The sequence below is a fragment of the Dunckerocampus dactyliophorus genome, chromosome 20 (assembly GCF_027744805.1).
Source record: "Dunckerocampus dactyliophorus isolate RoL2022-P2 chromosome 20, RoL_Ddac_1.1, whole genome shotgun sequence".
NCBI lineage: Eukaryota > Metazoa > Chordata > Actinopteri > Syngnathiformes > Syngnathidae > Dunckerocampus > Dunckerocampus dactyliophorus.
Genome location: NC_072838.1, coordinates 2,267,239 through 2,278,697, shown reverse-complemented (window position 1 = coordinate 2,278,697; position 11,459 = coordinate 2,267,239). Strand labels below are relative to the sequence as shown.

General features: G+C 38.7%; 3 protein-coding genes across 6 annotated transcripts in view; 1 reads left to right on the top strand and 2 right to left on the bottom strand.

The window, feature by feature from the left end:
* Window positions 1-618: 618 nt before the first annotated feature.
* On the bottom strand, window positions 619-6,412 carry vps28 (VPS28 subunit of ESCRT-I). 2 transcript variants are annotated; one of them, XM_054763671.1, is made up of 10 exons: window positions 6,385-6,412; window positions 5,899-5,961; window positions 5,790-5,818; window positions 5,685-5,722; window positions 4,535-4,624; window positions 4,311-4,416; window positions 2,527-2,628; window positions 2,262-2,315; window positions 1,240-1,331; window positions 619-1,154 (listed from the first exon to the last, which is right to left on the bottom strand). In XM_054763671.1, the coding sequence occupies exons 2-10, from the start codon at window positions 5,936-5,938 to the stop codon at window positions 1,034-1,036; spliced, it is 672 nt and encodes a 223-aa protein (XP_054619646.1). In that variant the 5' UTR covers window positions 5,939-5,961; window positions 6,385-6,412; the 3' UTR covers window positions 619-1,033. The 2 variants fall into 2 exon arrangements, with proteins under 2 accessions (XP_054619646.1, XP_054619645.1); XM_054763670.1 differs by having other exon boundaries at window positions 5,790-5,821; window positions 6,385-6,409.
* cap2 (cyclase associated actin cytoskeleton regulatory protein 2) overlaps window positions 4,607-11,459 on the bottom strand; it is a 34,356-nt gene continuing 27,503 nt past the window's right edge. The window contains exons 14-18 of one of the 2 annotated variants that reach the window (XM_054763665.1): window positions 6,385-6,460; window positions 5,899-5,961; window positions 5,790-5,818; window positions 5,685-5,722; window positions 4,607-4,624 (exon numbers count right to left, since the gene is read on the bottom strand). In XM_054763665.1, coding sequence (XP_054619640.1) covers window positions 5,949-5,961; window positions 6,385-6,460 — 89 coding nt within the window. In that variant the 3' untranslated portion in view covers window positions 4,607-4,624; window positions 5,685-5,722; window positions 5,790-5,818; window positions 5,899-5,948. Of the gene's footprint in view, window positions 4,625-5,684; window positions 5,723-5,789; window positions 5,822-5,898; window positions 5,962-6,384; window positions 6,461-11,459 lie in introns of both variants that reach the window. The other variant, XM_054763664.1, reaches the window with a different exon arrangement.
* On the top strand, window positions 5,843-9,609 carry LOC129173105 (aurora kinase A and ninein-interacting protein). Of its 2 annotated transcripts, none has more exons than XM_054763668.1 (3): window positions 5,843-5,887; window positions 7,490-7,649; window positions 7,739-9,609. In XM_054763668.1, exons 2-3 carry the CDS (start codon window positions 7,520-7,522, stop codon window positions 8,491-8,493), a joined length of 885 nt encoding a protein of 294 aa, XP_054619643.1. In that variant the 5' UTR covers window positions 5,843-5,887; window positions 7,490-7,519; the 3' UTR covers window positions 8,494-9,609. The 2 variants fall into 2 exon arrangements, with proteins under 2 accessions (XP_054619643.1, XP_054619641.1); XM_054763666.1 differs by lacking the exon at window positions 5,843-5,887 and adding an exon at window positions 6,577-6,936.

Sequence of the window (11,459 nt, the reverse complement as noted above, 5' to 3'; positions counted from 1 at the left end):
TTTTATTACAGCGACGGTGATGTCGGCAATATTATTATAGTTTTTACAACTGTGTGCATTATAGTTATTGTCATTCTGTTCACTATCATAGTTCACCATTTCATGACTACTATTATGTGTGACTGTTTCAATGCAGTGTTGTCATTGTGGTTGTTGTTATTTTGTCCTTTCCGTCAGGGTCTTGATAGTCATCACAGACATTTGCTGATGTAGTCCTGTTTGTTTCTGTTGTTTTGTTATTGTCACAATTGTCCTTGTCTCTCTCTAGTTTGTCCCCCTCTTATCCCCGCGCTCCCGTTTTCTTTTCTCTTCTTCTTGATCCCCTGCTGCTCAGGCCGCTCCAAATTTGCATCACAAGACATCAAAGTCAAATAAATTCTGTATAACAGGGGAAGTGTATCGCACACTTTTCCTGGCAGAGCAAATCTGTTGAGCACGTGAGTGCATTTAGATTAACAATACTATCTGCCCTAATGGCTGGACAGGACAAAAACAAAACGAAAAAAAGGTGGGGTGCATCTTTTCACACGTTCAGCGCTTCAGGAGTAGAAGAAGAGTTCCTACATATGAATTATAGCTACAGTGTGAAATAAGAAGGTTAGAAATAAAAGAGTAAAATGCTGTTTGAACTTTTATTTCTACAAACAAGTTGTGTTATCCAAACATTTCTGTACAAGGATATGGAATCTTGAATAAATACATGGTCTCTACAGTACTGGCAGAGAAATGACTGATTAGCATGTAAGAATGGAAATACAAAGTACAAAACTTGATCAAGAAAGCAGCATGTTTTGCATACCATTCAATCATTTAGCCATCGTTATGCCATCAAAGTATGCTACTGGAGGAAAAAGAAGTACGGGAACATCACCGACCACATAAAAAGATGGAAATATTCTTTCCAAAACGTGGAAATTGGATTTCCTGCCTGTAAAGGTGTGATTAGACCATGTGTTATTGTTCCAGTGCAAGGATGGGAGGGGGGAGCAGCCAGAGAAGAAGAGTTGGAAGGATGGAGCGTACACAAGACAGCTTAGGAGGAGTGCAGGAAGCGGTTGAAGGCGTTGTAGGCTGACTCCAGGTCAAAGAGCATCTGACGCACCTGGCTGTCGTCCAGCTCATCCGAGGCCGACATGCTGCTCAGGGTGCTCAACCTGCACGTCGCAAGACACGGGAGCCATCAATCAATCGGTCGATCAATCAATCAGTGAACGTACACACACGACAAGCGGAACCGACCACAAGCTGACTTTGTCCTTTGCTTCTGAGTCTGGAGGCATGTTGCTCATCCTGTTCATGGTCTCCATCAGCTCCCGCAGGTCCGGTTGGATCTAGTCACAGGATATCCCGCTAGGTGACGGGGGCTTAACCATCCCCCACGCGCCACGCAATCAAAGTGCGGGAGAGGAAGCACCCTTACATTCATGGAAATGGATTTGGCGCTACCTGTTGGCCCTGGCTTATAAATAAACACATTATAACGGGACTGTCTGCGGACGGTGCTTGTGGTTCCAACTGGCATTGTGACTAACACACCTAACACACCTCAGACACGCCAGAGAAGAAGACGACGTAGCGAGAGGGATTAGCGTTGCCCACTTGGCGCGCTCCTTCAGCAACTAGACTCTGGTTTGCCAAAATGCGACTAGCGGCAAATCTAGCGACTTTTTCTGCTCCTATTGGACACTTTTTAGGGAAAAAAAACTAAGAAAGTTGATTTGTGTTTCTAATAGACATGAACCGTATCTTTTTTTTTTCCCCCAAACTGCTACCGATAACTTTCTGCTGCTTCCCAAGACCGATATCAGTTATGATGCCAATAACTGATAACTATAACACGATAAGTGTAAGTATAGTGGAAGTGTAGTTTGTGCACACCTGGAGGTAAGAAGGAGTGGAACCAGTGATTAGTGTACCAGTTGATTAGTCCTAATCAGATATCATGACATTACTACTACTGCATCACCTGCTGTGACCCAGCAAGGTGCACTGTATTTAGGCACACGCTCCGAGCAGCCAGTGTGTGCCAATATGTGATGTTGCACATATCGGTATCGGTCGATATCGGGATCAGAAATTGAGTGTTGGACAGTATCGGCATATTGATTATTGGCAAAAAAGCCGATATCGGGTGCTAATGTATATATTTGTATAGTGGTCACAATCTCGTTTTTCGTGGTGAAAAAAAGGTTCGTCAATGGAATCGTTCCGTCACCGTTAACTACACCGTTACGGCGTAACGTATTCTTCTTTCACGTTACCTCATCCATGGCTCGTATCTCCAGTCTCAGCTTGTCCATCACGGTGATAAAGAGCTGGAAAGTTGAGATAAGAACACTTTATGATTTTCATAATCAATCATGGCAACATTTGGCGTGCTTGATTTGGCCTGATTGGCCAGAGGAGGAGGAAGAAGAGGAGGAAGAGGATCCTCTTCAAGCAGTGAGTGAGGGCACAAGATGATGTCATGTACAACAACACGCCAGCCGTTGCCACTGATTAGAGAGCAAGAGGAGAGAGACGTACAGACACTATATCCGCAATGCAGCGGTTCAAGTTGCCCTTGTCATCCTTGATGGTGATTGGCCGATCCTCCTTAATCCTCTCCATGGCCAGCGGGCAGTCCAGCTAGATGATGAACACAAGCACCTACTTAGCGTTCAACTAATACTACTTTTTACACAACCTCATCTCACAACGATGCTACTTTATTTTTTCTGTCACAATATTACAACTTTTTTTAAAAAGTGACATATTTTTTCTTTCATATTTCAACTCTATGCTACTAAAATGACATTATTTTTCCTTCTAATATTACAAGTTTATTCTTGTGAAATTGCAAATTTTCCTCATTACAGTACGACTTTTTTCCTCTTAATATTTGGACTTTATTGTGGTAAAGTTATGGCTGATCTTTTCCGTTTCTACTGTTGTTGTTTTTTTAAATTATTTTCCAGTTATTTCAACTTTCTTCTTGTAGATTTTCATCTCAAAATTATGATTTTATTTTCATCATATTTTCACTTTATTCACATAATTTTATAACTTTTTCCACAACCTTATTATCCAAAAATGACAACTTTATTTTACTTTGTTTCTCATATTACGACTTTAAAGAAAATACATATTTTTCTGTAATATTTCACCTCTATGCTATTAAAATGACATTATTTTTCTTAATAATATTACAAGTTTATTCTTGTAAAATTGAAACTTTTTTTTCTTACTTTTTTATTGTGGTAAAATTACAGCTGTTTTTCATGCCTGCTGTTGTTTTTTTTTTTTTTTTTTTTTTTTTTCCCAAATATTAAAATTTTCTTCTTGCAAATGTTCTTCTGAAAATGCTGACTTTATCCTCATCATGTTTTGACTTTCTTCCCATCATACAACTTTTTCTTCTCTTTTCATCATATGACTTTATTTCCATAATTATTTATGACTTTATTCCCATAACGTAACTTTTTATCCTAACCTAATTTTCCAAAAATGACAACTCCTAATATTACAACTTTTAAAAATATATATTTTTTCTTGAATATTTCAATGTTTATGGTGCTCCTCATATTACGAGTTTATTCTCATAAAATTGCCACTTTTTTTCTTACAAAATACAACTTTCTTCATTTTCCTCATAAAATTACAACTGTTTTCCATTTCTGCTGATGTTTAATTTTCCAAATATTTACATTTTTTATTGTTAATTTTCTTCTCAAAGTTATGACTTTATCCTCATCATATTTTGACTTTATTCCCATAATATATTTTTTTCACTAACCTAATTTACCCAAAATTACAACTTTAATTTATTTTGTTTGTTTCTCATAATATTATGACTGGAAAACATTTTTTATCGTACTAAAATGACCTGTCCTGATAATATTTTGAGTTTATTCTCACAAAATTGCCATTTTTTCTCTTAATATTATGGCTTTTTTTCTCATAAAGTTACAGCAGCTAGCCCCCCCGCCCCCTTTTCTGCTGTTCTTCATTTAATTTTCCAACTATTTCAGCATTCTTCTAGTGAATTTTCTTCTTGTAATTATGACTTTATTATCATAATATTAGAAGTTTTTCTGCAACCCTACTTTCCAAAATTTACAACTTTGTTGCTTTGTTTCTCATATGACAAAAAATGTTTTCTTTAATATTTCTACTTTATGCTACTAAAATAAAATGTTATTTTTCCTTATAATATTTCTTGTAAAATAACTTTTCCACTTATTATTTTGACTTTCCAGTTTTGCTGTTTTTCTTTTACAGAAACAAAAATGAAATCCATGCACCAATTAGGGTCTGACGAGTGGACTCACTCTGTACTTGCGACAGAAGTCATCAATGGATCCCACGTCAGCACCCTGCACTTGCTTGAAGGCAGCCTTGTACTGGACCAGGAGTCTGGAACACGAGGCTGTGTACCTAAAACAACATTCATAGGTCTTCTCACTCAGTCTATTCCACTAGATCCCAAGCCCATTCGTTGGGAGGCGTGAACTTTCGTCATCTTTCATGTCAAGTCAATGAGAGCACAACTCACTCATTGGGCGTTACGCAGTCTTTGATGTAAGCCTTCTCCAGGGCCTGCAGGGTCTTCACCACAGCAAACAACTCAGCCATGTTGTCGTACCTGAACGACACAGGAGCACAATTTATAGATAATACACACATAGCACACCATACTTTTTACAACCGTCTGCCCTGCAAATAAACACATTCTAACACCTGCCCTGCCACAAAATGAGAAGACGCGGCAGGTGGGATCAGTGTTGACAACTTTGTTGAGTATTCAGACGCCTCTAGATACTCTTTTTCAGAAAAGCAACCTGCCAGTGGAGAGGCTGACATGAAAGCACATGTCTCTCTTCCATTTAAAAGCACTCACGGGTGTCTCATTCTCGTTTGTGACATTAAACAAAACAAACAGAAGTTTTGTACTTGTAAACATATTTGTTTAGCTTTTTATTAGGGGAGCATGATCATTTCATGTGAGGGAATTATGACATTTAGTTATAACATTGAAAATATCTCAGATAATTTTTAAAAAGGCCCCAAGGAGGCGAGATCACCCGTATGGTGGGGGTGAGCAAATCAAGCGCTCCTTTTTTCCTCCTGCCTCTGACGTTAAAGGGCCTGTCATGACGTCCCCTGAGCTCATTTGTATTGTACAAACATTCACTTTCAGAGGAAGACATTACACGTGCTAGTTGTACCAAATGATCCGCAATCAGGGGAGCACACAAAAAAACCCGATCAGCCATCGGAAACGCCAGCGTCACAGCGTTTGAAAAGTGCAAATGGTTTGTCAGAGACCTCCGTGGCGTTGGACCGGCTGCTCAGAACACGTGCCCGAATACAGTGCACCTTGCTGGGCCACACCAGATGGCTCCTCCTACTCTACACGCCAGTTCTCCTGACCTCCGTTGCGACACACCAGCTGCTCGGAGCTTGTGTCCAAATATAGTGCACTTTGCTGGGCCACAGCAGTTGGCTCCCTCCGCTCTATAGTAGTGATGTGGTAGTAGTAATGTCATGTTATTTGATTAAGACAAATCAACACGCAGTTGGTCAAATCCTAATTTGTTCCAGTCCTTTGTACATCCAAGTGTGACAAAAACGTCATGGCCAATTTATGCAAATTGACCAATTACATCATTAAATGTAATACAGGTATTTTTTTCCTCACTTACTTTTCTCTTTCTCTGGCATTTTTGTATAATTTCACCTCCTGGAAACACAAGAAATGCCAGTCAGGCACATGATGTCATGCTAAACATGGAATATGTGCCTTTTACCTCATACAACTCAGGCTTGTTGGCTGGAACTGCTGAAGAAACACAAGTACACAAATTGAAGCCCATTCCCAAGTTTGCATAGATAAGAGAAATAGAGAGTAAGTCTTACCTCCACCCACACTCCCTGTCACTGGTATGCCATGAAACATGATGTTTAATCTATGATCTTATTCTAGAAAAGGGGACAATGTGTGACAATTATGCGGTGTTATAAAGCTGTTATTTTATAACCTCAAACAGACTTTGTTCACTCACCCACAGCGCAATAATAATAAACCGTGAATTAAGTGTTTGAACAATAATACAGATATATAACAGCTATTGTCATCAGCTCCGGAAGTAGAACGTCGACCAACAGCTGTTATCTTGTTGTTCTTGTTTTGTTTTAGTAAACGAGGTTAGCCTAATGTTAGCTCGGCATGCTAGCTGGTAACTAGGGACTGTAAAACACTGTAAATGTGATCACAGTCGGTAAAAATGAAACTCTTTGTACATGCGAACGTTACTTTAAGTGTTGGTGCGTCGTCCGTAAAGTTTTAACATTCTCAAGTCCACTGATTTAGAAGCGGAATCTACAAAAAATAAAGACACTTACCTTTTCTGCCGAGCTGCTATGACGTCAGTGTAAACACACCCTCCCGCGAGGATCTGTAAAGGTGTGTCTGACGCGCCTGACACAAAAATGTATTATTCATTTTTAAGCTAACATTCCCAAATAACTACAACAGAGTCGCCGTTTTAAAGACGCATACATTCAAAGCTATTGTAGACATGAGTGTACATTACTATTAGTGTACATTAGCGAAGTTTAATTTTTAAACAGGCGTACGCCACAGACAGCTTGCCGTCGAGGCGCCAGACTCAAACAGGAAGACAAAAAGCGGACAGAACAGCAAGCTGAATATTGTTAAACTATATTCATTGTAAATCGGCTTCTAAGGAAGTAATCTCATACTAATCTGCGGTTTATACGTGGCTGGTTTGTCATTGTTTACTAACTAGTTTTACAAAATTTACTATCGTTAGGTATACTTTTAAAAGGATAGCATTCATGAAGAAGACATCCAAGCCTGTGCAGTCCAAGTGTGCACCAGGGGAATGTGGTGTTTGGTTAGATACTGTGCAGCTAAAAGGGAAAGCCAAGCAGGTAACTGTGTCATTCATTCGCCACGGCTCGTGTATGATGCAGTAACTAAAATGTTAATAAATCAACTGATACTAGTGATGTGCGATACCACAAATTTTGTTTCTGATCCGATACTAAGTAAAATTCAGGCTGGTATCGGCGATACCGATACTTTGCAAATTCACCTAATGTGTCAGGTAATCATATCACAGCACAAAGAATACAAGACATGTAATTTATTTATTAATTGTAATTTAAATAAATTTAAAATATTCATTTTAATAAAGCAATAATATAAGTATTTTATTTATTCATTTTTAACCCTGAAGTATATAATATAGCCAAGCTAATATACAACAACAACAGAGGACACCATTTTTTTTTGATAAAATATGTGAAAATGATATCTTAAACAATAAAAAAAGGAAAACAATAAAACCATCCCTTTTTATGCCACGTGTCCTCACTAGGTTTGCGGGGGTATGCTGGAGCCTATCCCAGCTAACTTTTGGGCTGGTTGCCCGCCAATCGCAGGGCACATATTGACATCACTAATTCGTATGTTGTTTTGCAGAAAAGAGAAAAAGCTGCCTCCATTCCCAAGATGCTCAACCCCCAGGCGAAAGGTGCAGGGTACAGCTTGGCCGTGGTGCTCAACTTCACCCAAACCAAAATGCAAATGCCAAAAACCAAGCAGAGTTCCATATCCACCTTCTTCTCACCTCAGCGACCAGGTGCGCTCTCACAGGCTCCTCTAATGTTCATTTGTATTATAAATGGATTCATACGTATGATGTATGCTTTCTCTCTCCTTTACCAACAGTTCTCGAGAAAATGGAGTCATCTCCTTCGACCGAAAGCCCAGCGAGAGCAGCATCAGGTACCAAACGCAGACATGATACGGACGGCGAGATGTCTGACTCTGGTGAGAACCACCGTGCTGTTCCTCAGCCTGAATCAGACGATGAAGGAAGCCTCTCGCCTCATCAGGACGCCCGCTTCCGCGTCCCACAAGAGCAGTTAGAGGAGATAAACCTCGCAGGAGTCCCGTCACTCAGCGGGAGCCAAGAATACTCCTTTGGGACGGACATGAGAGGGAGAAGCTCCACTCAGAAACACGTTTCCTCTTCTCAGATGGATGAGGAGGAGAAAGAAAACGACATGTTGTCGTCATCTTACTACTCAAGACAACCCTCGTCTCATCCCAGATATCTTTCCAGAGCCGTGTCTCCTCTAAAACCCATCCAGGACCACGCCACGTGGGAAAAGCCCAACATGGAGCAGAACATCCACGCCAGGTACAGCTGGATAAAAGCCAGTAGGTCCCCATTGAAGAAAGGAGCCAGGCGGCATGGAGGTGATGAGGAGGAGGAGGAGGAGCTGGCCATGTTGTTCACGCAGGACTCGGACGGCTTTCGGGTGATCGCACACCGGGGTCTGCAAGCTCGTGGTCCGCTTAAAGATGCGAGCAAGGCCGCAAGGATCAAACCCAGCCGTGCCTACGAGTCTTTGTGTGAGGAGGAAGAGGAGCTTCTTTTCACGCAGGACTCTCAGGGGAACATGCTGATCAAACACTGACCACAGCAACGCTCGCTTATCAGTTTCTTTGGAAAAACAATTGTCATATACGTAGAAGAAAGCTTTTAAAAGGAGATTCCACCCAATCCCGGCCATTTGCATCCCCAAAATATAAACACACACCATAACATTCACTCTTATGATGCATAGTGTCCTGCACATGAACTCATTCAATACCAAAGATGTATTCATACGTCTTTTACATTTTTTTGCGCAAGAGGCAAAAAGAGGTGATGATGCAATTGCACAATAAAATATGTCACTTTTAAAGCAGGTTAAGCCATTAAAAAGGGGGCAGAAGTGATTTTGGTAAGAGCTCGGCATGGATCATTTGCATGTAAAAACACTCGACAGCAAGGAGGAAGTGGAAAAGCGTGGAGGAGTGTAGCGTGCAGAAGGTTACGCATTGTAGGGAAATCTGCATTGTAGGCACACACTTGTGCACACACAACTTAGTTCCATCCATCTTCTATGCCACTTATCCTCACTAGGGTCGCTGGTATGCTGGAGCCTATCCCAAGTGACTTCACGTGAGATCTAGGGTACACCCTGGACTGGTGGCCAGCCAATCGCAGGGCACATATAGACAAACAATCATTCACACTCACATTCATACCTATGGACAATTTAGAGTCGCCAATGAACCTAACATGCATGTTTTTGGAATGTGGGAGGAAACCGGAGAAAACCCCCCCACACACGGGGAGAACATTTGTGTTATATTTGTAAATAAATTGTAATTTTGATGTAAAGCAACCCTTTTTGTGTTGTTCATGTGGGAGTAGTTGTTTAGATATTTGAGCTGTCACAAAAGCAAAACATATTTGTGTCAAACTTAATGTTTTTCCACAAAAAGATGTTTTTCTCCCTTTTCTAGTCGGGAACTGATATTTTCCTGAAACTTACCTATGTTCTCCTGCTGATCGGAAAAAGGGAGAAACAAACTTTTTTTTTCTGATGAAAGACGAGAGGCTAATCTTTGTTTTGGTAGGTTCCATGTTTATATAGCAATAGAACACAATATCCTGTGTGTCTTGGAAAATCAGTCAAAATGACCGCTACTGAAGGGGTTGTCTTTTGAAAAATGTCTGGGACTGCATATTTCATCAACATGATTAAAAGAATTCGTTTCAACTACCTTAAAAAGCCTTGCCTGCTTCCTACAATTACACTTCACGATGTAATAGAATGATTTATACCAGGGATGTCCAAACATTTGTCCATCGAGGTCCACATAGTGGAATATCAACTTCACTCTGCTCTTTTTTGCTGGGTTTTTTTTTTGTAGTTTTCCAAATATTTCAACTTTCTTCTTTTTACATTATCTTGGTAAATAATAATATTTGGACATTATTGCCTAACGTAATTTTCCAAAATTGATAACTTTATGTTGTTTTGTTTCACATAATATTTCAACTTTTTAAATGTAATTATTTTTGTCTTTTGATATTTCAGCTGTATGTAAATAAAATGGCATTGTTTTTCCTCATATTAGGAGTTTATGATCTCAGAAAAAAAAAATCTTTTTAGAATACAGATTTTTTTCTTTTCATATTTTGACATTCTCATAAAATTAAAAGTTTTCTTCCATTTCTGCTGTTATTTTTTACATTTCCAAGTATTTAAACTTTCTTCTTGTAAATTTTCTTCTCGTAATTATGACTTTATTCCCATAATATTTTCACTTTATTCTTGCAATATAACTTTTTCTGCAACATAATTTTCATTTCAATTTTATTTATTGTTTTGTTTGGTTCTCATAATATAATGACTTTTAAAAAACAATGGGTTTTTTTTATTTAATCTTTATTCTACTAACATGTTATTTTTCCTCATAATAATACGGCATTCTCGTAAAGCGTATGACTTTCTTTTTTTCTCTTAATATTTTGACTTTATTCTCATAAAATGACAGCTGTTTTTTTCCATTTCTACTGGATTTTTTTTCCATCAACTTTCTTTTGGTGAATTGTTTTCTCGTAATTCCGATCATATTTTCACCTTACTCTCGTAACATTACATTTTCTGCATGTTTTGTAATATTCCGACTTAGTCGGAATAAACTTCTTTTTGTTTAATATTAACATTTTATGCGATAAAATTTTTCCTCATAATTATTTCATTTGTATTATTTTAATTATTTATTTAATTATGATCATGTTCTTGCAACTTTTTCTTGTTCGATTACAACTTCTTTTTCTTAATATTTTGACTTTATTCTTGTAAAATTACTGCTGATTGTTCATTTTTGCTGCTGTGTTTTTTAAAGTTTTCGTGTTAAATAATTTATTGACTGCGGACCACAAATGGCCCCCGGGACGCTCTTCGGACAGCACTGTTTTAAATGTTTCAGAAATGTTATATTGTTTATGTATTTGTGTAAAGAATTGAGTAAAAATTCAGACTTTAGTGGTGAACCTCAGTCATACTCCACAGGTCACATGGCCCACAGGGAAAACAAAAGGCCACAAGCAAGTTTACTCATTTATTTGTCTGTATATTGAATGATATTTCATGTGTGATCATTCTAAGCAAAAAAAGTCACTTCTGTTACTTTGGCTTAGGAAACTTCTTCAAAAATGCCATAAAGTGTTCTGGCATGGGCCACTACACATTTGGAATAGTTGAACGTGTGTATTGGAAGATTTAGAGTTGGGGAAAAAAAATACATAAATTGACATTTATTTTGAGAGAGCTCCAACAAAGAAATTGTGAGTGCTTGGGTGGAATGTACTTCATTCCCTTTGCAAGCATCCTTTGCTTACAAAATAGTCACATGCATCCTAATACATACTAATCAGCAACAAGTCAGTTATTGATGCGTGTCTAATATTTCATACAATTCATGAGATATCGGGCATTCACGCAAAACACACGACTACTTTGCTGACCTCCTCCATGTTTATTAAACAAACACAAAGTATTCCCTCAGAAAAGTCAACCTTTGTGTTGTACAACCTGAGAAA